The sequence below is a fragment of the Patella vulgata genome, chromosome 4 (genome assembly GCF_932274485.2).
Source record: "Patella vulgata chromosome 4, xgPatVulg1.2, whole genome shotgun sequence".
Lineage (NCBI taxonomy): Eukaryota > Metazoa > Mollusca > Gastropoda > Patellidae > Patella > Patella vulgata.
Window position 1 is genome coordinate 61460790 of NC_065882.2, and position 26329 is coordinate 61487118.

Here is a 26329-nt window from a genome sequence, read left to right on the forward strand (position 1 = left end):
TCTGTCGATTTATTTACATGCTTGCCAAAGGGTAAACCTAATACTGGTGCAAGCAAGTCAAGGCTGAATAATACAAAAATATGTATTGACATGGTTAACACAAAGGACATGCAGTCAGACTATTTATACATGAAATAGCATTCCACAAATTTAGTCATGTCTTTTTCTTCTAGAAGAAGCGATGATAGATTTCTACTCAGAAGGTTTTTAAGGTCGCCATTCCAATTTCTACCTTCTATCGAAATTTGAACACACAACAGCACATAATTTGAACACACAACAGCACATAAAAACAATCCAGCCGACTAACAAGTTATATAATATTTATTTGTGAAGATGTGGGCTATAAATACACATACCAAAAATATACAGGTATGAAATAATGTAGTGTAAATTATTTAACAATGGAATGTAGTATTTACATATTCAAATACCATTTGAATTTTGCTGTTCAATTTAATGGTGCTTTGTTTTGTGAATTTGATGAAATAGGAAGACAATAAAATATACTCCATACTTGTATTACTTGTCCACTCAGTAATTTTGTTGCTGAAGTTTTTTTTAAGCTTTCACCCAATTAATGAATGAACAAATTAGCACATCTTCATTTATAAAATGTTTATTGCACTTGAGTGATTTTAAAAATCATATCACATTGTCTCACTTTCGCCAATATTGTGCCATTTTATGTAATTGTTCAACTAATGCTGGCATCATTGCCGACGTGCTGACATCAATTAAACTTTGTATATAACTAACAGCTTCTTCGTCTGTGTAATGCAATACAAATTTTTCCTGTACCTGAAAAATACCACAAAAATAACTTGTTTTGATAATAAATAACATATTTATTTGGATATTATATCATAATTCTAAAGCTGTAGCTAAAGATCTGATATGCAGTGGAACACATGTAACCACTACTGTTTCCCAAAATATTCTAAAATTCTGCCGAAACAATTTGACAAATCCTTAGATGCTAAAGGGATTAAAGATACATTCCCATGAAAGTATTTATAGGGTAGTTATTTCCAATAAAAGTTTACTCAATTTCGTATATATGGAAAGTAGACACATGCAATCTTACTAGAAAAAAAAAATACTGAATTCCTTTAAAAACACCCACAAGGCCCGCACTGGACAAAAATGAAAGGGCAACCTATCAGCTTGAATAATGTAGCGAGCGCTTGGTTTTGTTTATCGAATGGCTAGTGGTTTTGAAAACAGTGAGAGACTTCAAGGTACTGCAAGCTTTGCGATTAACCTGTGGAAATAAAAGTTGGCAGAGGATAATCCAAGAATTTACTTTCTCTTCGATATTTATGGTAAATGTACAGTGAGTAACGACAAATTGTACAAGCTAAAAATGGATCCTCCGACATTCAAACAAGACTTCGAATAATATACTTGCATAGCTTTACGTAGATTTCTTCCGATTAAAATGTTTTGAGAGTGATTTAAAGCTAAATTTTGACAGATAAATTAGTTTAAATATGTTTTTAGTCCAAATATATTATCAAATCAAACAGTTTGTACATGGGAAGGCATCTTAAACAAGGATAATAATACTGCAAACAGTTATGACACTTATGGTGTGTTCATTATTGCCCATTAATGCCCAAAATGTAAATTGAAATGAGTATAAACCAGCTGTTTAAGTTTCGATGGACAAAAACGAGCAATGATTACAACAAACACAACCACATACAACAATTTGAATGTATAAAATATCACACCTTTTTTACTGTCTTATCAGGTTCTAAGGCAATATCAGGAATATTAGCATTAACCATCAGAGAAAATAAATTCATTATTAAATTTGAAGATCTGAAAAATAAATAATAATAAATTAAAATTAATCTACATATACCTTAAGTATATATTTATTAGGTCTGAATAGGTTTTCAGATTGTTTAAAACTACAAATCAAATAATTTCTTTAATGATTAAAACTAGTTTTGCATAGGAAAGAGAAGCCACTTTTTAATTTTATGTGCTGATATGTTTTGTGGGATGACAAATTTACATCTATAGCTATAGCCAGTGTTGAAATGTAATGAATACCGATTTTGTGTTCCACAGTCACCACAGTAAGCCAAAATTTCAACTAAAATAAGACTTCCGCTTTATCTTTCAAAACAAACATTGTATTGAGACTGCCCCACCACTAATTGAAATAACTTATCAGATTATCCCAATTCAATACTGTATTTTGTCAAAGAGGTTTAACTCCTTTTAAGTTTTCATTAAAAAAAATGGAATCAAACCTTCTCAAGGCTAAAAATGCTGTGTAACAGTATTTTTTAAAATCATGAAAATGTTCAGAATTTGGTCCACCCATTGCTTCCACCATTTCTTTGCTTAATTTCATTGGAGGTGGTAGGGGTTTTGGATCTCGTCCGAGGATGTATCCAAAGTCTATGTGAAATAATTTCCCTGAAAAGAAAATGAGGATTTCTCGTACAATGTTTATTAATAGTTAACAATTTCAGTGGTTCAAGTAAATAACTCTTGTTTGAAGTTTTTTATATTTGTGATACTGTTAACGTTTATTTCTCCATACAATCAATTGAACTTACCAGTTGTTGTGAGAAGTAAGTTATCAAGATGTCTGTCCCCAACTCCCAGTAAATATGTAACAATACTATAGCCAGCTGAAATTAAGAAAGAAAAGGTTAAAATGTTTTACACGAGATATGAATACGATCAATGATTTGTTTTAACTTGAAAATTACAACACCACCATTAGCATCCAATTTGTTTATTATAGTTTTTTTTAAATAAAACAACATAAAAAATTAAATCACCCTGTAACCACATAATGTGGGTTGATGCTCAAACAATGATATCTTGGGTTTGATCATACAAGAGATTATATAAAACATAACTTACCACAACTTTTAACATAATTATCCATAACTTCTGGTGCTATTCCATAAGGACCATTCTCTGATGGTGCATGCTTGCGGAAGAAATTTTGAATTGTTCCATCTTTGTCTAATACCTCTGCTACAGCAAAAGACTCTATAAATTGCACAAAACCTGGAAAACAAATAAAAGACTATTACCAGTCTCACTGAACAAGACCCTAAGTTTTCTCCATAAACTGAGTTCGGTTCAGTCTTCATACAGTATACACAGGACCTTGTTTTTTCACACAATCCGAACGACTAGACAACTGTCCTTGTCAGACTCTCAGTCCTGTACCACTGACAAGGGGAAATTGCGTTGGACTAACACCGGGAGCTAACAAAAGACCTCCTTGTCTTACTCACTGACACTGAGTCACTGCGGCTCTCCACACAAAATGTGAAGGAACTTATTAATGTCTGTTATGTTTGAATAAAGTGCTTCTAAACAATTCAACACATAAAATCTAATTAAACTGTCATTTTCATTTTTTACTCAAATCAAGGAGTCAACCAAGGACTGAAACATTCTTTATAAAAGATAACCTCCAGAACCACCAGCAGTTACAATACCAGTGGTTTATATACAAAAATCTAACTCCTGCTATGACACTTGGTTACAGGTCTTACAGAAAGAATATTGATAGCCAACTGAGGGAGATGGGTTGGAACTGGACCGAAGATAAATCTTCAAGATTCTATGAAAAGAAAACTTCAAAGACCAGAAATGAGACGGTGTTTAGTATAAAAGAAACTCACCATGTTTACTGCTTGTAGCTAAAACTTTATATGGTGACATCTTTAAATCTAAATTCTCTTTTCTTAAAAGCTTACAAAAAAAACAAATAAAACATTATCAAATTTAAAATATTGAAAAATTTCTAAATAATGATGAAATTGTTGATGACCTGTAGTTTTCTTAATTTCATATATTCATTTATTTTAGTTTTGTTTCAGTCATGTTTGTCAGGAATAATTGTCTTCAAGGCAATGTGTATTCCAGAATATGACCTTCACGAAAAATTTATTACCATACATTCTTTAATTCACATTCTATTAGTTTATTGCTTGGTGTGGATCTTTGCACTATGTATAAATTATTACAATTTTATGTTAGCATTCATAATATCCAGCTTTGGTTTTATGATTAATTTGGGGATTTAAAATATCGACCATAGAAATCTTTATATCTTTACCTTATCCATTAACTGTATACTCTGTAAAATCAACTGATCTTGCCTCAAATCGTCACCATGTTTAAATATAGTAACAAAATCATGGCCATCACTGGTACGGAATGTAAGTCGGCATGGCATCAGAGCACTCTATAAATATATTAAAATAAGTATCTAACGGTAGAACTGGAATATATTTGTCTAAAAATGTAAAAGAAACTTGACATATTACAGAATTACAAAAGTCCTTTATATTATTGTTCACATCTATATCAACCCCTGAAATATGTCCACCATTTTATACACTCTCACACAACGAATAAAATGCTTTTTGAAGACCACTGTGCACTTATAGTTAAATTGTGCATAGTTAAATTTACTTATAGAGAAATAAGAACCTGTAATTAAGAGTTGTTAATGATACTGAGTTATGCTCTTGAGAATATAGACTAGAGGCTTGGAAGTGATTTGTCTTGAAGAAACTCCCCAGCATACCTTAAAGAGTGTAGCGCTTTCAGGAATGATTCCTGTAACTTTAACGTCAGGATCTAACGGTAGAGGTAGCATGTCAAAATCGGCAAAATTCATCTTGCATACATCAACATCCTGTAATAAGGCTTGTAATCTTTCAATCTGCAAAGAAACATATTTGAAATATAATTTCTCAAACATTCAAATCTATTTACCCGAAGTAGATTTAAATCAAGAATCCATAAACTTACAGCAAAGTTACTTCATAACTGGTACATTACCTTTTTCTTTCTATTTCCACTTTCTCTAGTGACTATTTTAACTAGTTTAACTAAACGGTCGATAAACATCTGTTGGCTGGCTAAAGTTGATCGTCTCACTTTACAGTCATGACTTCTCTGTTAAAAGAAAAAGAAACACAGATTTTAACCAAAACCATCATTTAACAATACGATAATTGTTATTTTTAGTATTGAAATTTATCGTTTGATTTAAAATTATATGTAAAAAGTCAATATTAATTTTTAGTTGAAACAGTCTTTACTAACCTGAGATAAGGCTTGACTAAAACGTTTTAAAACTGTTAAGTACATATCTTTTATTTTGATGTCTTCTTTAGCTGCCGTTCCTTGGTCTTCACATTCTACATGTAAATACCTAAAATAATCATCATTCTATATTTAAATATCACAAACAATAATCATTCCACATTTATATACTTACAATCCTGATGCTCCATTTTAAGCAAAAGGAAGCATCTGCAAACTACAATATTGTGAAAGATACATCTCTAATAGGAATATCAGTTTAAAAATAGTTCGTTTAATTCTGTTTAGTATTTACAAAGATATGTAGAATTGAAATTTCATCGATCTATCCTGTTCACTATGCAATAAGCCTGTGGCCATTTTGTTGTACAAGAAATTTTGATGATATGTCTGTCCTTATTCCGATTTTGATTTTGTTTTCTTAATTAAATGTTAAATAATCAATCTGAGTACATATTAACATGGATTAAGCCTTAAGAAATTTGGTATTTTTGCGTCAATTGCCAATGGCGCATCATGACTTTAAAAATTATAATCATTCTACATGCAAATATTCAAATTGTAATCAGTCCACATTATAATGTTGAATACCAAAATTTCAAAATATTTCAAATTCTACAAGTAATTTCCTAAAACTGTTTATGATCACAGTCTACATATCAATACTTAAAATTATCATCATTTCACATTCTATATTTAAATACTTAACATTGTAATCATTTAAAATTATAATCATTGTGCATGTACATTCGACATTCAAATATCCCAAATAATAATTGAAATGGTGTGAAATATACCCTCTAATAGTACATGCAGTATTCAATCATTATTTATCAAAAATAAGAGATGATGTGCACAAAGAATAGCTGGGCAAATCAATGATTTCCATCTTAATGACGTTTAGTATTTACTCAAAATATTTTTTTTTTATCATTCACTATAATAATCATGATATATATCACTCACTGAACACTATATCTTTTCTTTACCAATATATGAATATTAAATAAATGAGGTAGAAAATAGACTTAGAAGTAAGTGAAGGAGAAACCCACAAGAAAAATATATGAACAATGAGAAAAGTTTGGAAATGTTAGTAAAAACCAAGAGATTTATTATTAGAAACCTTCTACAAGTTAACCTACTTACCAGTAAAAATAATTAGCTACAGTAAAATTACTACATGACCTGGATATAAGGTAGGTTGCCAGATCCATCTGTTGATAAGAAAGTAAATCAATCATCAGTTTATAAATACTGATATATATATTTATTTATAGTAATAATATATGATTACAATTGATTTATTGTAAAGTATAACTGTCATCATGGCTGTCAGATGAATGAAATCAATTTAGACAGCTCAGCAACAACATCCAAAATAATCCTTTCATGGTATTTAGCGATTGGGAGCATAACAAAAGTAAAATAATTATACAGGACATACAGGGCAACAATCTCTGTTTTATTATATAGGACAACAATCTCTGATTTATTATACACTTTACAGTTTTAATAAAGAGAGAGAGAGAGAAATGGGGTTTAACGTCCACTCGACACAAACAAGGTCATTTCGTGACTAGCGTATGGTTTAATTTTTTTATTTCAATAATGCACTTGCATGTAGGAGTCTTTAGCAGTGGGAGGAAACCAGAGGACCCGGAGAAAATCCACGAGTTGGACAGGCGACCCTACTCCTTGTCACGTACAACCGGGGATTCGAAAACTACGCTAGTTGACTCAATGACAGGCCTTATGATACAGCGCGCTCGTGCTAACCATTCAGCCATCCACCCCCCCCCCCCCAGTTTTAATAAGTATCCTATTTTTAAAAAAAAACAACAGTAATTGTGGTTCAAAAAAGGGCTGGAAATGGACTACGTCACTCTTTATTTTTAGATATGGACAAAGTAAATCTTGATAGGTCAATTCTCAATTGCCAAATCTCTTGTGAAATGAGGTGAACAAAATGTTTGGTTACTTCCTTACTGTGGTAGTAACTTATGGATATGGCCCACTTTATTGTACAATTTTAAGATCCAAATTCATTTAACTGCTAATTTGTTCTATGGAAATCGTCTTTTATTACCATCCAAACTACTAGATAATTTTCTATTAAGTCATGTACTCATTATCTTGTCATGGAATTCTGTCCTGCAGCAGCCACAGAAACAAAAAATAAAATAAAGTACCTCATCTTCTAGAGTTTTTTCTGGTGTACCATCACGATCTATCTCATTACTTAACGCTTCCAGTATAGAATCCTGGGATGTTGATCTAGACATAATACTTGATGATCTAAAAACATACAAAATTAATTCAGTTTTCGAAAGAAAGAATATTTTAACTATTAGCTGACCCAAGTCGACTTTTGTTGACACCTATAATGTTACCATTAAGTACCCACAGTAAATTTTATCGACAAAACCGGTTAGCCGAATGCAACGTTCCTAGCGTAATGAGAGTTACTTCCGTTATAAACAGACGACTTTCACTCGTTTGTTTACTTCCTGTTTGACATTTTGACTGTCAATTGTACTGTTTCTTCTTGAAAAATTAGAATAAAATGGTGATATTGTCTAGGCCTACACAAAAATGTTCTCCTAATCACAGATTACCACATAATATAAAAATTGACAATTAGTTTATACCATTGTTTGTTCATTGAGCTTAATGTCCTTTCCACCGAGGATGATATCACAGAAACTATATACCGTTGTTAAAAGAATCCTAACTTTATAATAGACAGGTTTTAGATATATTAAGATGGCAAATTTCATAAACTGTAATTTTATGCCTTAACTGATGCAAAGTGATTAAAATCTTACATACTTACTATTCCTAAGAAAAAAGTGCCAGTTTGTTTGGTGGTTTAATATGTGAGGCAGTCAAAACAAAAATTCTAGCAAAACTAAAAAACATTTATCATTTTACCTATCTTTTTCAGGTGTGGGTGGTGTTTCTGGTGAGGGACTCGAGTCAGTTGTAGCGGCATCAAAACCCTGTTTAATTTCCTCAAAATTCTCATACTTCAAAGCTTGAACCAATTGTAATAAAAACAGCAAAAGATCCTGATATATAAATAATAATGGCCTTAAATATACACGTATTTGAAACATAAAAACAGATCATGGGTATGACAAATTAAGAGAATTGTTTGTGCCTGAAAAGATGGATAAAAGTTCAGTGCAATATTAACTGGGATTTGTTGAAGTTTTAGACACTACATCAGATCCATGGCATTTTATATCATTTTCCATGAACTCTCTATGTATTCCAAATGATCGACTGTAGATTTATTTGACTGAATAGTAAACTAACATTTGAAATCAATTTTGATGTTGCTAGTGTTATCAGTAAATTATCATAGCGGTATTACATTAATAAACCAGCAGTTGCCAGGAAGTTATGGTCTGATATTGCTTGAATATCGAAAGGGACTGAGATCTTTGGGATATAAGATATATTTTAAGTTTCATTAAAATCATAGAAAAATTGTGACCTCTAGAGGGTCCGCAACCTTCGTAATACTTTTACACAATTGCGTACAAAGAGCGGCTATTTTGTCAGGCAGTTTCGTTTCGGATCAAAACCGGATCAAAATTGTGACCTCTAGAGTGTCCTCAAGGTAAAAACATGATTTTTCGTACAATCGGGTGTCATAATCGACGAAGTTACAATCCGATACATGCCAATATTGAAAGGAACCAAGATCTTTGGGAGATAAACCTATATTTAAATTTTCGTGCAAATCAGATAAAAATTGTGACCTGTAGAGGGTCCACAATCAGAGGCCATAACACATGAAATTACAATCCAATACATGCCAATATTGAAAGGAACAGAGATCTTTGGGAGTTTAACCTATATTTAAAGTTTCGTGAAAATCAGTTAAATATTGTGACCTGTATTGTGGAAAGACGGACGGACAGGGGCGACAACCATATACGTCCACATAAAAATGTGGGCGTATAAAAAACATTTGTTTTACAGTACTACAATGAATCATGCTAAATTTTAATGTATATGAATAATGTTCTTACCTCATCATCAGCCTGTCGTAATCTCATAACAGCATATTTGCGAACAGCAGGGTGAGTAAAAGCTGGACCTAATAATTCTAAGGCATCATCGACATCCATTGGAGACCAACGATTCAATAATTCCAGAGCTTGTTTGGCTTCTTGCGGTAAACTCCAGTTGACACATTTTAAAAACTTTGTCAAGGCCTGAAAATATGGACAGTTGATCACTGGTTTCATTTATTTCATGACAGTTATAAAGCTTGGGATATTTTACAACTTATTGCCTGAATACAAACAATTTCACACTAAATTTTACTAGTCTATCTCTGTTCACAGATGCCCCTTTCTCTCGCCAGACACCTTTGATTCCACAGTCACCCGATATTCTATCACGGATCCTGTGGGTGGAAAAAACTACTACAGACAATACAACAACCAAGTGCAGTGCCCTTCAGTCCATGTGTGGCTGGTCGAAAAAAAACAAACTATGGACCAATAGTTTACATTGTGTATTTAAGGATTCTGAAAGCCATTGTTGTAACAATCCAAACTCACTTTATTTTGTGTTGAAAGATAAAATCTAAATTTCCACACTAAATCTTCTTCTTCTGAAGTAAGCTGTTTTGTCGGAGGATATGCAACAATACTCTGTAAACAGCATACATAAATTAGATCTTAAAATTAATAATACAAAAAATATGGTCCTTGACAAATATTCAGATGATGAATATAAATGTTGACAATATTGATTTAACAAATTATCTCACTGATATCTATGAATATTAAAGTGATAATTCTTATAATTTATATATTTTTATTTTATAACAGGATGATACATTAATTCAGGATAGCTGTATGGGAGTATTGAGTATGCATTACATGAATTCAATATTTAAGTGAAAACTTTAGCCATTGCAGATTTTGTTATATTTTATTCATTATCTAATATAAAAATAGTTTGAACTATAAACCACCCAAAGTAAAAATGGTTTCACCTTCATTTAACAAAGCAGCAGCACATGCTATAACAGCTGGTCATCATATGCTGTATAAAAGGGGCTGTATATATACAAGGGGCCGTATATGAATAAAAAATTCATGGGAATGATAACTACCGGTACTACATCATGTGCTTCTCGTTTGTTTATATTCACTTATTTAGTTACAGATAGATGAAACTTTTATGATACTAGATGATGAAATAAAATATCTGTTTTAAGATATTTCTTGTTGTTAGTACTGTTGTTGCAGATAAAACTGTATCTGGAGACAACATCTTACATTTAAATGATCTCTTGTTTTGGCATCTGGTTTCATATCTCGATCTGTGGGACCACTACGTAAACTACGGGCCAGCTTGTGATGCTTACTCTCAACAAGATTCTCCTGTAAAAAAAACCCACATAAATCAATCCAAACACATTTTATGTAAGACTTGCAAAACACACATGTATTACGTTTTTTAAAAGTTTGACAAACTGAAATGAAATGAAATGGGGTTTAACGTCCTACTGTTCTGCTCCTAAACTGGGCTAATGAAGACGGGCATACGCCATACAGTGTGTTATGAGGGAAATTTTGCCTGGGCAGTGGCACTACGGCCTACTCCTATATTAAATTCCAACTGCCAAGGGATCTTTTACGTGCACGCCAATATGTACACAGGACCTCTGTTTTTCGTCCCATCCGAACGACTTGACAGCTGTCCTTGTCAGGCCCTCCGTCCTGCATCACTGACAAGGGGAAACCACGCCGGGAAATCTGGATGAACTTTCTCTGCCAATGCAGGGATCGAACACCCAACCTCCAGGCTAGCGAGCCAGCGTCTTACCCACTTAGCCACATGATCCCCATTTGACAAACTAATTTAGTAATAGTAATATAACATGCAGAAAGATATGTTGAGATTAATACAGATATCAGAAAAACTGGAAAAGGTACTTTTAAGTTATTTTTTATGCAAGTGTTGCAAAGTAAAGTCTGTGTGTTTGTATTTTGAATTGTAGCCAACTGTTATGTGTGATGTAGACCTCCTATACATATTGTTAGTGTCTGCTGGGGGATTATTTGAATTTCAGCATTGAATACATTTAAATGATCAATAATACAAAGTATTTTCTACTTACTAGTAATATTTCTGGATCAGGTACAGTAACTATCTCAGCCTGGGTTCTATATTCAAACGGTTTATCAGCATCCTATAAATTAAACATATTGCTATAAAATTTTTATAAAATTCTGACATGTTCAGCATGATCTAGAACAACTGGAGCAGCATCCATACCTTGCCAAACATAGCTAATTACAGATACTTTATTTTATAAACAATATCTTTATTCAGGATTAGGGAACAGGTTTAGCCTATGTAAAACCCCTCATCCTAAATAGTACATGTGCATATTAAAAGAATAAAAGAATGTATAATAGATAAAATTGTAAAAAATATCAAGCCTAAATAAAATACTGGCATGCATATATGTAGGTGTAGATATTCAAGATTATGACATAGTAGTGCACCCATTACTAATGATGCTATCAACGTGGCTGTTCCATTTACAAATGATTTGCAAAAATTCCACTGTCGTTATGTTGGGTTACTGTTTTTATTATTATTGAGTTCATAAAGTTATAGTTTTACAATATTGCATTTAGCAGTGAGGGTTAAAGTTTCTTTTTTGATGTGTCATCAGAAAATAATAGTACTGGTTTTATATTATTCACATTGTTAATATCTTAACCGATGCTACCATCATTAGACTAGTTTCAACAATGGTTTTGGTAAATGTATGTTTTACTTTTGTCACAAGGCCAGGTTGAATCAATACTAGCATCAATTTATCCTGTTTGTGGAGTTCAGAGTGGTATTTGGAACTGATTAGCCTTTGTTAAGTTAAAATTTAATCCTAATTATACTATTCAAAAAAAGTAGGGGATATTTGATTTTTAAGTGTTATTGAAGTCACCTAATGAAACTGACGAAGAAACAAATGACAAAATGAAATGAAGTTCACATTCATCGATTTATTCCAAATGATCGTTAGACTAAGTAAGGCACAGACTGACCATTATAAGGGTAAAATGATACCCGGGGTCAAACAGCAAAGTTACCACAGCATCACAACCAAGTCAGTAACGGGTAAATCCTCCTCTGTTTGCCAAACAAGCATTGATCCGACGTGGCATACTCCTAATGAGACGTCTAAGGTCATTTTGGTCCAGATTGTCCCATTCCTGTTGCAACGCAGCAGCAAGTTCTTGGACATTGGCAGGACGTTGTTGACGTTGACGTAACCTCTGTCCAAGCATGTCCCAGACATGCTCGATGGGGGAGAGGTCGGGACTCAGTGCTGGCCAAGGTAATGTGGTGATGTTCTGTTGTTGGAGGTAACCTGTAACGATCCTGGCCCTGTGACATCTTGCGTTGTCATCCTGGAAGATGAAACGGCGGCCATGACGTCGTGCGAACAGCACAACATGGACTGCCAAGATGTTGTCCCGGTAGTACTGGCCTGTAACACGCCCTGCAACAACATGTAAAGCAGTTCTTCCAGCAACAGTGATGCCTCCCCACACCATAACAGAACCACCCCCAAATCGATCATGTCTGATGACGTTAACGTCTTGGAAGCGCTCGTTTCGACGACGCCACACCCTCCTACGTCTGTCCAAAAAATCAACAGTGAACCTTGACTCATCTGAAAACATCACATTGCTCCAGCGTCGATTATCCCAGTGTTGACGATCCCTACACCAACGAAGTCTTGCCTGAATGTGATGATCTCTCAAACAAGGGATCACGCGAGGACGTCGGGCGCGAAGGTGACCCCTATGCAGTCGATTCCGAATCGTCTGGCCACTCACTCTCACACCAGTGTCTGTTTGAAGACGAGCGCTGATCTGATTTGCTGTGATGACACGATTTCTCAAGGCCAAGGTACGGATAAATCGATCCTGGGCTTGAGTTGTCGCCCTTGGTCGACCTGAGCGTAGTCTGTCCTGTACAGATTGTGTATCACGGTATCTGGACCATAGCCTGCTTATGACAGACTGAGAAACATTCATCGTCCGCGCCACAACCGCCTGTGTTGTGCCGATCTGTAGCATGCCAAGGGCACGTAACCTTTCATTTTGGGTAAGCCGACGCATATCAAAATTTGTTTTCTGGTCACTAAAACAATTAAACTGATGTTTCCACCCTGGAATTCAATGCCACAATGACTGTAACATTCAAAGTCAGAGTCGTGCAAATCTTGGGTTGGACCCCCATGATGATCCCAAGCATCACCTGCATTCCATGCGGTAGCTATTGGTGCGTTTGGGCGTCACATGTAACTGGAAATGTTTCTTCTGTTAGGTTCTATAGTGACTTTTTTCGTAGTCATTTGCATATTTTAGTATTATGCCCCCAAAATCAAATATCCCCTACTTTTTTTGAATAGTATATTTAGAAAAATACAGAAAATTCTCTGATATTAATTATACTTTTTATCATTTAGAATAACATGGAGAAGTATGAATATTATAACTATAACAGGATAGTAAAACCATTGTTCCATCTGTTGCCCTAACACTTAAATTGCATGTTAAATTATTATACTACCGGTATTGTGTTCAATGTAGATGTACACAGGTTTTAGTTTTTGTTAATACTATATCTTTATGAAGATATATGACATCAAAATGACAGCTGTTGGCTATTAATAAATATAATGACGTCTGTTTAAATCAGCAACAAAATAACCAAACAACCAGTGATAAAGAATTTAACAATCAAACAAAACTAGAGACAAGTGAAACGGTGACATCTCCTGAAGGCCCTGCGTACCAAACTGATCAGCAGTAAATATTCATTGGCCACCAATATCACTGACAGGAATGACATTAAACCGTAATATAATTTATTTTTTTTACAAATCAAATAAACTATACAATATTTTTAAAATTATTTTTAAAATAAATGAAAATAAAGGTGGTTGAAGTATACCTGGATAATAATACTTCCTATATAAGGTAAATGGCCATATAAAATAGTACGCAGGGGCGTAAAATGAGTAAAAGGCAGCAATTCGTAGCACACAGAACTCTACTGGGTGTGACCTTAAAGGTCAGTCCTTGTGCAGTGTTAAAAGACGGCTTTCGCATTACAGCTCTGAAACAGTTTGCTCACTATCATGAAGTACTGCTGATACACTAGTAGTTTGACCAAAAATAAATAGGTATTGATAAAGAGGAAATTTAAAAGGCAACTCAATTATAAAATTGTGACCCTGAACTTCAAGCTAGAGATTCCCACCTTATTTGCAACACACCTTATAGTGGTGGTGGAGCCCCTGTGGCTAAGTGAGTAAATAAGCTTTCACAATAATATTCTTAGCACAATTAAATTCTATTGCATTCATATTAGTAAAATTGATCACCAGAGGACTGGAATAGAATAGGAATAAATGTACGTCAACAAGTCAACAAAGGGTAATTTTATTTCTATGGAAATGTGACAAGGAGAATTTTGCCCTGACAGTAAAGTTTCCATCAACTCCTCAACTACCAAAGGATCTTTTTACATGCTCTACAAATCTGTACCAAATGACTAGACACACTTTGTAGTCAGCCCAGCAGGAGTGGCTGAAAGGTAAGAATAGGTTTTGTAACAACCCAACAGTTCTTCTCATCCACCAAGGTCCTGATCTGCAGACGACTGCCATGTTCAAATGATCTCTACATTAACTGATCTAATCCAACTAAAAATATTTTGAGGAGAGGGTATTTGACTACTGGTTGAACAAATCGAGGATAATAATATATATACATATTATTTAGAGACTAACCACAACTCTCATTAGAATTAAGAAATGCAACATTTAAAGAATGATAACTATAGCAGAAAGAGTAAGGACAATGCTATATTGTCATGTTTAAAGCAAAAGTCCCAGCACTTCAGATTTTTTATATTCTATTCATTACCTTGTATAAAAATAGTTACAATTCACAACTTGAGGTACAAATCATTCTTTAATTAAAAAATATGTCAGCATATGCTGGCTGTGACATTACCAGGGGAACTATCAACCACTGTTTACAAACAAAGTCTTTTCAGGTACAATATGGGCTACTAAATTTGTACTCTGTAGGTGAATAGTGAATACACTAGAAGAATGCCCACAATTCAAATATTTGTATCATTTCCTTGATAAAGACGAGAGTATCCTTGTCGAAACATCGCTTAGTATCAAACTCAGTAATTGTGTATCCATAATATTGTACCTTGTGTTAGAAGAATGCTGTTTGATAAAATTAATGGTAGTTCCACTTATACATGTATCATTATAACTATATAGCCGGTGTATTATTTTTTCCTGTACTTGGGGTTAAGGATGGTTAAGATGTCTTAAATATAATATAGTATCATCCTTATTCTATTTTTCCTTCATGAAATGTTGCATAACTTTATTTAAATAGCTGTTTTAATTGGTTTTACAATAAATGATACAAAGATTGGTCAGAAACTAAAAGAACCGATCAATGACCCAAAATATTACAAAACCGCCATGGTTAATAAATAAATAGTAGAGTGATGGTGATATAACAATACCCACAGTCAAACCTGGTTAAACCAACACCATTAAACCAGTAACCAAAGCAATTTCACCATCCCAAATAATTGTTAACCAAATTCATAATTTCAACCTGAGTAAACCAGCATCCTGTCCAAACCGGCATGTTTCTAGGTCCCATGTATTGTCAGTTTAACCAGGTCTCACTGTAGTATGTTCTGTTTTAAATAAGTAAATGCTGAAAAGATGAAACAGACAGAAAAACCAATCCAGTGTTACTCCAAAACATAACTAAAGTTGCGGTTACGCCCATTTACACAAGTTTACCTCTAATTTGACCACTGCCAATCATAAGCAACTTTCGGACATTATATCTAATTTTACATGACTTAATCCACAATAATATTTTTGTATTTACCTTTATTTATGAAAGGCAAACAAAATATACAGTTTCCAAAATATTTATGTAAATTGTCACTATATCAATCAATGGCTTTTTGTAACCTACTGACACAAAATAATATATTTCAATCCCAAATGACTACTACAGAAATTTAATGTTCCAACACTACCACCATGACCTGATAAAATTATTGAGGAGTTATATAACAGAAGCTAGTGAAAATGCAAATTAAGGTCACAATCAAGTATATATATACAAGTTATACCTAAATCTGTATAAATGATTAATGTGTTAAATAAAACATTATATTAATTCAATAGGTGGCTTGAGGCACACCCATGCATAAGATAATCCTTAAATAGTTTATTTTGTGACTGTATCATAAGATCTCTACAATTTAAATGTTTAGCATAAGATTTAAAGATAAAATACATTGCTTTAAATTTGTTTTATCATGCTAGATGAACACAAACAAATGTAAAAGATACATTGCATTAATGACTTTGCATTTTGAGTTTAAAGTGTAGTAAGCAATTAAAGTGAATAATTTAAACCCTGATTTTACTGTAATTATAAACTTATATTAATAATTATTTTTGTACTGACAGTTTGAGTTTCTCTTTAAATAATATTTTTATTTTCCACCAATAAAATATAAAAAGACTAAACCTTTCAAAAATATAAAACTATTATTTTATGATGGTGCCTTTATAAATGCCAAATAAAATCTATCAATGATTTAAATTAATTTGGGAGTTATTTTATATTAAGAGTAATAAGGGTATTGCTTGTAATTGTACTCATAAATTGCATCTAAATGTAATTTTGACTCATTAAATAATAAAATATTGTTAAATCAACATTAAATATTGTGTCATTTGGTTAAACTTTCATGTGTAAATGATATTAGTGTTATAAACAACAAAATACCTGATGAACCAAGCCATTTTGGCATAACCATGGTTCATAACATTACTGTCCATGGTCATGCCAATTAAGATGGCCTACTTTATGATACATGTCAGATTCTGGTTAGAATACCATGTGAATATCTATGCCATTAAGTTCCTCAAGGGTCTGTTATTGGCCCTTTACTCTTTATATTACATTAATTGTTATAACAATTACCCTACATAATAATGAGATGCAATTTGGAGCTTTGTTTGAAAGTTATACATGCATATTGTATATGGAAGCATAAATCAATTATTATATAATATAGGTAAACATTGTAAATATCTAGTTAATGCACTTTAATTAACGGTACAAGTCTAATTCTTAACTAGCAGACGGTGGTCTGATAAAACTTACAGATAATTCTAAAGGAGTGTGTGCTTCTGATCTTTTAATTACTTTTATAGTTTAAATTGACACTAAAATACTAATCCAATACATGTATCATACAAAGACAATATTACAATTGTTGAATGTATGAATTGAAGAGTAAGTACTGTTTTGATACCAAAATATGGCTTCAAATATTCTTATAGCCTTGCCACAAGACATGAGAATTTCATATACAAAGGACAGTCGATGTTAGCATTTAAAAGACTATAATATATAGCTTACCTTTTCAAAATAAATAATTGTGAATTCTGTGCCTTCGTAGTGAATATGAGGAAATTCTATCATCAAATACATAAAATTACTATTACGCTTTTCTTTCTCGTTGATCATTTCAATTTCCCTAAATGTTAACCGGTCCAACCAATCAACTTTAACCATGTGACCATCTCGATGTTTCTTACTTAACTAAAAATAAAATGAAACTAAAATGCAAATATACCCATTTTAATGGTACAATATAATCAATAGAAATATACACACACATTAGTTTTGTCTTCAAAGATAGAGATAGTTATGCAAGAGTGAGTTTAAAAAATGTTCATTGTATGACTTAAGGTGGTGATCATAGGTGTCATGATGAAGCATATCTGGGTCAACTTGAGACTACATAATAGTATATTCATATTTATATGGTTACATATTATAAACATCATATCTTGAGAAGACAAGCCAACAGTGAGGCTGATGTCCCCCGATGAAATCCCCAAATAAACAGACGACACATATTAATTAATGGCACATTTATCTTTTTCAAAAGTACAGAGTAATCAAACTGATTATCTATGCTTAGTCTAAGCATAAAATGTTCACGATCAAACTCAGTCAGGTTTTGAAGTACCTGGTAGTGAAACTATACATCAAGTTTCATCCCTCCCCATCAGTTAGAATCAAAGTTAGCTTGTCCCGAAGCATCGACCAATGAAATTGCTTAGCTCTACTTAGCTTTAATGGGAAATATTAATCATTAAACTTGGTCAAGACATTCGCCTAATGAACATCTATACCTCAATTAGACGCAGAGTTGTTATATTCCAATGTCTTGACCAATCAAATTGCTTATCGCTACTTAGAAGCAGAAAATTCTCATCACCGAATGAAGTCAATAATGTATTGATATAATGAATCTATACTCAGTGTTTCATCGCTCTCACCCAATTAGAACCAAAGCTATCATGTTCCAAAGTCTCAACCAATCAAATTGCTTATCTCCTCTTAGCCTTAGTGGAAAATGCAGATGATTGAACTCTGTCAAGGCATTCGCGTAATAGACACCTACATCAATTTTGAACATTCTACCTCAATTACAAGGACAGTGTGTTTCAAAGTCTCAACCAATCAGATTGAAGTCTCTACTTTGCCTAAGCAGAAAATGCTCAGCATCGAACTTTGTTATAGTATTGATGTAATGAAACTATACATGAAGTTTCACAACTATCACTCAATTAGAATCAAAGTTGTCAAGCTCCAAAGTCTCGACCAATTAAATTGCTTATTGCTCTGAGCCGAAAATGCTCATTGCCAAACTAAAGTTATCATATCCTAAAGCATCAACCAATCAAATTTGCTTATCTCTGCTTACCCTAAGCTGAAAATGCTCATCTTCGAATTCCATCCAGGAATTCACTTAATAAACACCTACACCAAGTTAGAACATTCTAGCTCAATTAGAAGGAAAGTTTTTGTGCTCCAAAGAGTGTGACGGACAGACAGACAGGTGGACGGACAGACCTATTTTAATAGTCCGCTGCTTTCTTTGAAAGGCGGGGACAAAAATATGTTTGTAGCATGTTGTATTCTGAATATTTATGATTCGAAACTCTTTGACAGACTTCAATAAAAAAAAAAAATAGTTCTTGATAATTTTTGTATGTAGCATATTGTATTCAGAATGTTATTTCTGATTAGCACAAAAAAGATAGGTTGCCAGGCAATGAAACATACACCTACAGCAGCTAAATCGATCGAGCAGCTTGGCTTGTTGCATATATTTTCTTCTGTATGTAATGGGTGCATTTACAAGACACTGATATCAATTTCATACCGATCAGATGATAGCTTTTGTCATCAGACCATTCACAAGTTCCAACAAAGTTAAACAAGAGTCATAACTCTAAGTTATTAATGGAAATTATTCCTCAATAATTACTTGTCTTTGTATATATTAAAAAAAAATGAAAAAGAAACGTCCATAATAAGAATAGTTCATTATGTCTTAATAGTGTTTAAAATAACATTCATTGTTAGCGTTATCCCCACACAAAGGCATGACAGACTTCCAAGTATTTTCAGGTCTTTTTATTTGTTATTATACATGGTGGCCTCAGCATATTTTCTCTTTAATTTCACGGGTTCATAAAATAACCTAAAGATAATATTTGATTTAATATATAAGCATATTTTCTCTTTAATTTCACGGGTTCATAAAATAACCTAAAGATAATATTTGATTTAATATATAAGTATAATATTTACATAAATATACTCCTGGATATATTGACTTATGTATTTAAATTCACTAGTATAAAACTACACATATATTTGTTTTGATGGCCTTAATTACAGTGACCTTCAAATTTATATTTATTTTGAAATCAGATCAATCAATTCATAAGTAATACATCAAATGAATTGAATGTGCTGTACAGTCCCAGGCCTGTAATAATACAGGCTTCATTCAAAATGAATGAGGTGAGACTTATTCTCAGATGTATCAGTGATACATAAGTGACTGTGAAATATTATTTTTTCTAGTCAACTTCAGAGACAATAAAATTGTTTACATTAAACAAATTGAACAATACTGATATAACAAATTATGACTGTAATAATGACACACCCTGATTATGTCACATTACCATGAATTATACTATGACATATTATCATGAATTATAATTTATCATACGTTGTCTACTTTTTAAAAATTAGTGTAATAAAGAGAAGTATTTTGTCATGATTCCTTCTGAATTTCCAATATCAATGCATGTTTACTCTGATTAGTCTAAACTTCATGTATGTTAAGACTTTAAATTAGTTAATGCAAAATCACTTTACACTGACATATCTGGAAAACCGCGGCTACATGTATATTACTAGTAGTACTGACATTACGTCATTAGACATTCATGACTAAACTTACAAAATAAAAGTAGAGTTGATAATGTTATTTTAATTGTGCGCACATTTAAGTCAAGATGTGATTAAGAATGAAAACATTCAAATCCAGTGTTTGAAGGACTGTTCAGAAATGTCAACATTTATCTCTATATAAAACATTATGCAAGCGTAATATCAAACACTATCAACCATATCAAAAGCTGTCAGTTTTCTATAATTGTTAATAAAGACTAGTTCAGTTTTCAATTAAAATCATGACAATACTTATTCACACTGTCTTATTTTAATCTCACATGTCCATCTATCTATTGAATAAAATAGTTATATAAACTTATAGATCCAATTGTTTCATGAGAACATCTGTTACCACTTATTATTTATTCTAAAAGAGCACATATATTTTAGCTAAATATCTTAGATAGTTTTATAGTAACAATGAACTATTAATGTGGTGGTACAACTGAGAAAAAGTCTATCTATATTTATCTACTTACCTGCTCCTTCACATATTTATCTGACCTTTTATTACTATGAATATATGTATATAGACAGTCAATGACTATGAATTTGACTGGTATTATAGTCAATAACTGTTAAACAATGTGGAGAGTGAAGCGGTATATACAAGTATAAGTAACAGATGTTTATATATATATATTGATTTATTATCTACAAATTTATACTTTCTGTTTTACATGTATGCACTCTAGTTTAAAGGGACTGTTAAAGGTATTGGCAATAGTGGCAAATAACACTCAAGGGTTGTAGCCTAACCAAAATTGTCATGGGGAAACATAGCTTTTTTTGTTTACTGCATCTACCTGTAGGCCAGAAATTTTTGTCCAGACCATCTACCAACCATCAACTGATAATATTATGGTTTGCATGGAAGGATTCTTTTTACATCAATCCATTTCAAAATTCACCCAAATTTAAGCAAATTAGCTTTCCTTTAGTCTTTACAGTCATGTTTTCTAGTTTGAATTATCATCACAAAGGGTTTGTTGACATGCACAGAGTCACAGATACATGGAGTATCTTTTTAAGGTACCAGTACCACAGCATTTCAATTGTAAAATTTTTTACAACATTTGAAAAGATAGGTTACCAGGCAACGAAACATACGCCCACAGCAGCTAAGTCGTCCGCGCAGTCAACAAGAGTTGTCACTTAGTTTTTGTATTGTCGGTAATTAAACATTTATAATACACTAAAATCTGATTAAGAGTAACAACTTATTAAGTTATTATCAGAAAATCATTAGAATTTGTTTGGCTTTTAGTTCTGCCCCATGCTAACGTTAAATATACGAAGCATTTAATATCATGGATTTAGCTGTTCAAGTTATCAAAATTCATTGAAAATCAATATACTTGGTCGTCTCAAGACCTGAAACTCTGTTTATCAATCTAAAGTCAAAGTGATCAAGGACCATAACTCTGGTAGTAATTATCGGAAATCATTGAAAATCACTGGGCTTTTTCGTCTCAAGACCTTAAACACTGTGTATAAATTTAAAGTCAATCAGATATTAACTTTAGAATCTAGAGCGTCCACAAGATTTTTCAAAGTGATCAAGGGTCATAAGTGGCAGTAATTATCAGAAATCGCTGAAAATCAATAGACTTCTTCATCTCACTAATATCAACAAAATATATCAATTTAGTCTGTAGAGTGTTCACAAGAAATTTTGGACGATGGACAGACGTACGGACGGGAGTGGCGGTAATATACGACCACATTTCCAATGTGGGCGTATAAAAAACCCATCATTTTATAATAAACAAAGGTAAACATAACTATTGTAGATACTCAAATTTACATACCTTTGATAAGCGACTCATCTGATCTGCACTATCTTTAACTTTACCCGGTGTTGTTGTTATTCTTGATGGATCAGCTTTAACCTTTGGCCATACTCTTAAATCATGCATACCTTGTGAAAATGTCCTGAATAATCAAAAACATTCCATATGTTATTTTAACATCATAGCTAGAGCTTTAAAGGTTTATAGATAAAATAACATTTTTAGGAGGTTTTTTTTTTATTTTGCAATACAGCCATAAAAATATATTATGTGAACTGCAACAGCAAAATGAGTTGGAAGTTGCAAGTCATTGTTTACGATAACAATATATGAATAAAAATATAAAAAACCCCAAATAGTTTGAGTTACCAATATTTGTCAAATCTAAACTTATATCATTAAAAAGATATTTTAGCCTATTTTAACATTAATGTTCATAGTGTAAAAGACTTGCAACCTCTGACTCATTTTGCAATCACAGGTCACACGTCTAAGGCCAATAATAGAAGTCCTCCCATCTCTTCAAATACTGACAATCTGTCTTCAACAATGCAGATGATATTGGCCTTCCCATGAATCCTAATAAACCTGTTGTAGGCTGTTTAAAGATATCAGAATGAGGATTGGATTTCAGAAATGCCAAACGTTACAAAACAATTTACAAATTACGAAATAACAAGTATTTCACTTACCCTCTTTTACCGAATAAACTCATGGTTGTACCACCAACTGGTATATATTTATTTGTACCATAAATATCCCATATAGTTAAAGTGAGTACAGCATTCCTTGGTAGATCACTGTATCGTAATGGAAGTCTTATCCATTCATTCCAACTAGAGTAGTGTAAAAGAAAATACAAAGATCCTGTAATTTTTGATGAGAAAATTTTGAATGGACTGATGAAGAGACATATATAAAAGGAGGTGATGATACACAACCACACTAAACTGTTGGCATCAGCGCTCACATTGTCGGTCGCCAAAGTCACAATTTGCGATAAAAATATGTAAGTGGCGATTAAAATTGGATTTTGGCGATAATGTTTTGCGGTACTGGCGATTCTTTTTGAGAACTGGCGGAAAAATTCTTCAAATTCTAATCGTATTTATCCTAGATTAACCATTATTAAGTGTCAATCACATGGCTGGATACTTCAAATTAATCAACTGGCTGATAATCTGGATCGTGTCAATGAGTAATACTAATCAATTGTCTTGGATTAATGATTAGTTGATTGATAATTGCCAATGATATATATAAAGCCTATCTCAAGTCATTATTTACACCTAATGATTAATCCAAGCGGTGATTATTTGATGTTTCGTTTCGTCTTAAAAAGAATGGTAATACATATAATCAAAATGGCCAACTGGGCATATAAAAAAAAATCTTTTTTTGTACTCATATTACAACCAAATGTCTAAAAGATACTTAGATGTACCATTATCATGGAATAAGCATTCATATGGCTTAAGAAATGGGTCCTGTTTCGTCCATTTATTTTTCTGTGTTTGTGTAAAATTTTATTTGTTGGAAAAGTCATTTCTCGATAATGCCCCACAAGAAGCAGCTGGAGCCATGATGACTTTGGCTCATTAACTAGGTCTTGGGTTCGAACCTGAGGATTTTTCAGCATGGTTTTCCATTGTCACTTACACTGGGATGAAAAACCAAGCTCCCATTTACACACACACATAAAAGAACCCTTGACCGTTGGATTTTGATAGCTGCTGTCCAGTAAAAAGTCTCCTCATAGCACACTGCATGGCGTATGCATGTCTTCATTATTAGCAGAAATGTAGTCCCATTTCATTGCCAACTGTTGTTACAATTCAGTTCTAATTCTTAAAATCTGGGTAAGATTTGAAACTTACTTCCATCTGGTACTGAAAGCTTTATAAGATGTAGAAACAGGAAGACCTAAAGCTCTTCCATCAGAAAATATCTGACATGTCACATACAAATCTGAACACGTATCTTGATAAACACCAGAAAATTTCAACATCGGATCATCTAATAATTCTTTATATCTTGGTCTTTCTCTCTGTCCTTCCAGGGTTCCACTGAAATAAATCAAAACAATACCCATTCTAAAGGAAATAAAAAAAGCAAATCAAAATGAAGTTTGGGGAATTTCTTTATTACATTTTCAATTGTGGGCATTTACGAGCCAGTTAAGAGTGTTCCTTTTACCTCTGCAGTCTGTGCAGTTGTCTTTGCAATAGTGTAGCAGCACAGGAATCTGACCTTCTAATCCGTATATGCATACACCATACCAAACTAGACAATATACATGAATAATAAAAAAAGAACAGGAATGCAATGCCTGTCATTGAATCCATGCGCTGACGTCCCACAAAATCAATCCGCAGTGACTAGACCATTGAAACAAGGGCCAAAGATATTTTTAGTTTTTCTCTCCCTTTCGATTTTCCCCCTTTTGCATGCCGATTTTTGTTGACTTTTGGGGTTAGAATTGAAGAAGAGAGTTTGAATATACATTTTCTGCCAGGTTTTGGTGAATATTCATGATCTTGAGGCGGAAATATACGGGACTTCAGAGTTGGGTTAGGTTTTTGTGTGACGTCAGTGCATGGATTCAATGACAAACGTCAACGAACGAAAATAATGTAAATATTGGAAACAAGTGGCCATGATATCGTTTTGTGGGGAGTATTTATGCAAATCAAATGGCTAGATTGAAGAAAACACATATCTGAGTGAATCAACAGAGGTTTGATTGCCTGACATTACGAATTGTTGAAAAAAAACGAGCCGAAGCGGGAGCCGGTAAAATCTAGGCTTCAACAGGCAAATCATTGCATTCCTGTTCCTTTTTTTATTATATTGTCTAGTTCGGTATGGTGTATGCATATGATTAGAAGGTCAGATTCCTGTGGTAGCAGTCTCTGAGATATGGAGTGTGAGTAACTGGTGTTTGATAGACAGGGATAAGAATTTTTTCACTCTGTGATATTTTGGAATAAACTGAATATTGTATCAATATTTTATATTCAGCAGAGCAGTGTAAATAAATGATATGCTAAACTTTGTTCATTCACAAAAATAATTAGTCAGTTCATTTAGCACTCACTTAGGAGTAGGGTGATTGTGGACACATTTTCGTTGTTGGTCATGACATGTAGGCTATTTCTAAATTTCTGTCTGTATTCTTAGCATTGGAATTACAAATTAATAATTAGATGTCGTATAATTGTAAATTTAAAGGAGCTAAATCGCTAATATTTCGGACCTAGAAATTGACAAAAACCTGTCGCAACGCATATAATAATGTAATATGAATGTATCTTAACTAATTTACATTCAATCGTTTCCGTTTTTACTCTAATTTCAAATCAGTTATGTTCCGCGAAAGTTCTCAATCGAATGGCAATCTCTAGCGTCTGGTTATTCCAGTCTACACCGATAGTATTTATTGTGCATGCTCTCCATATAAGAATATGAATTCAGCATTTAACATGACTTGTGGAATATGTCTTATTGTCTAGCCTCATTCTTCTAGTCTTTTATTACAAACTAACAAAGGGAGCTTAAACGCATTATGGTACACGATTCGTGTACCAATGGTTAAATGTTTAATTATTTTGTCTTAAATATTGGATATCAGAAGCCCATCTTTTTCCGGTAAGATCACAACATCAATGTTGATTTAAATTGACAAATAATTGGTGTTTTCAATTTAATGTGAATGTCGAAGACTTTGGACACTTTGGTCCGTGTTAGAGACTTAGCTACTTTAAAAAGTAGAGCAAAATTGATTATCAGATTTGTGTAATCCTCTCTTTAAATACGGGACATTGAACAATATACTTACATCTTAATTTCAACATTTGAATCCAAATCGCAGCTATAAACATAGCAAAATCTGTCAGATGCTTCTCCCATTTTTCACGAAAACGTAAACACGGAAGTGAAAGTAGAAGTCGTTAGTGTTATTTTTCAGCAGGAGAAATT

The 26329-nt window shown here is 32.9% G+C and overlaps 1 protein-coding gene across 3 annotated transcripts; it reads right to left on the reverse strand.

Moving 5' to 3' along the window:
* Positions 1-306: 306 nt before the first annotated feature.
* On the reverse strand, positions 307-26329 carry LOC126817871 (phosphatidylinositol 3-kinase catalytic subunit type 3). 3 transcript variants are annotated; one of them, XM_050545042.1, is made up of 22 exons: positions 26190-26329; positions 24229-24417; positions 23044-23187; positions 22370-22493; positions 17652-17834; positions 11255-11326; positions 10410-10514; positions 9684-9776; positions 9147-9332; positions 8038-8174; positions 7296-7401; positions 6253-6320; positions 5104-5212; positions 4837-4953; positions 4580-4717; positions 4106-4234; positions 3669-3738; positions 2893-3042; positions 2580-2654; positions 2268-2436; positions 1737-1827; positions 307-801 (listed from the first exon to the last, which is right to left on the reverse strand). In XM_050545042.1, exons 1-22 carry the CDS (start codon positions 26258-26260, stop codon positions 661-663), a joined length of 2667 nt encoding a protein of 888 aa, XP_050400999.1. In that variant the 5' UTR covers positions 26261-26329; the 3' UTR covers positions 307-660. The 3 variants fall into 3 exon arrangements, with proteins under 3 accessions (XP_050400999.1, XP_050401002.1, XP_050401001.1); XM_050545045.1 differs by lacking the exons at positions 22370-22493; positions 23044-23187; positions 24229-24417; positions 26190-26329 and adding exons at positions 15813-15917; positions 21038-21168; XM_050545044.1 differs by lacking the exons at positions 22370-22493; positions 23044-23187; positions 24229-24417; positions 26190-26329 and adding an exon at positions 21038-21168.

Excerpts from the sequence above, each read along its gene's own strand:
- LOC126817871 (XM_050545042.1), bottom strand. The coding sequence starts at position 26,260 with ATGGGAGAAGCATCTGACAGATTTTGCTATGTTTATAGCTGCGATTTG. Across the intron at positions 9,333-9,683 it reads ATCTTTCAACACAAAATAAA|GCCTTGACAAAGTTTTTAAA; the intron begins GTGAGTTTGGAT and ends CCATATTTTCAG. Across the intron at positions 4,718-4,836 it reads GTGGAAATAGAAAGAAAAAG|ATTGAAAGATTACAAGCCTT; the intron begins GTAATGTACCAG and ends GTTTCTTTGCAG.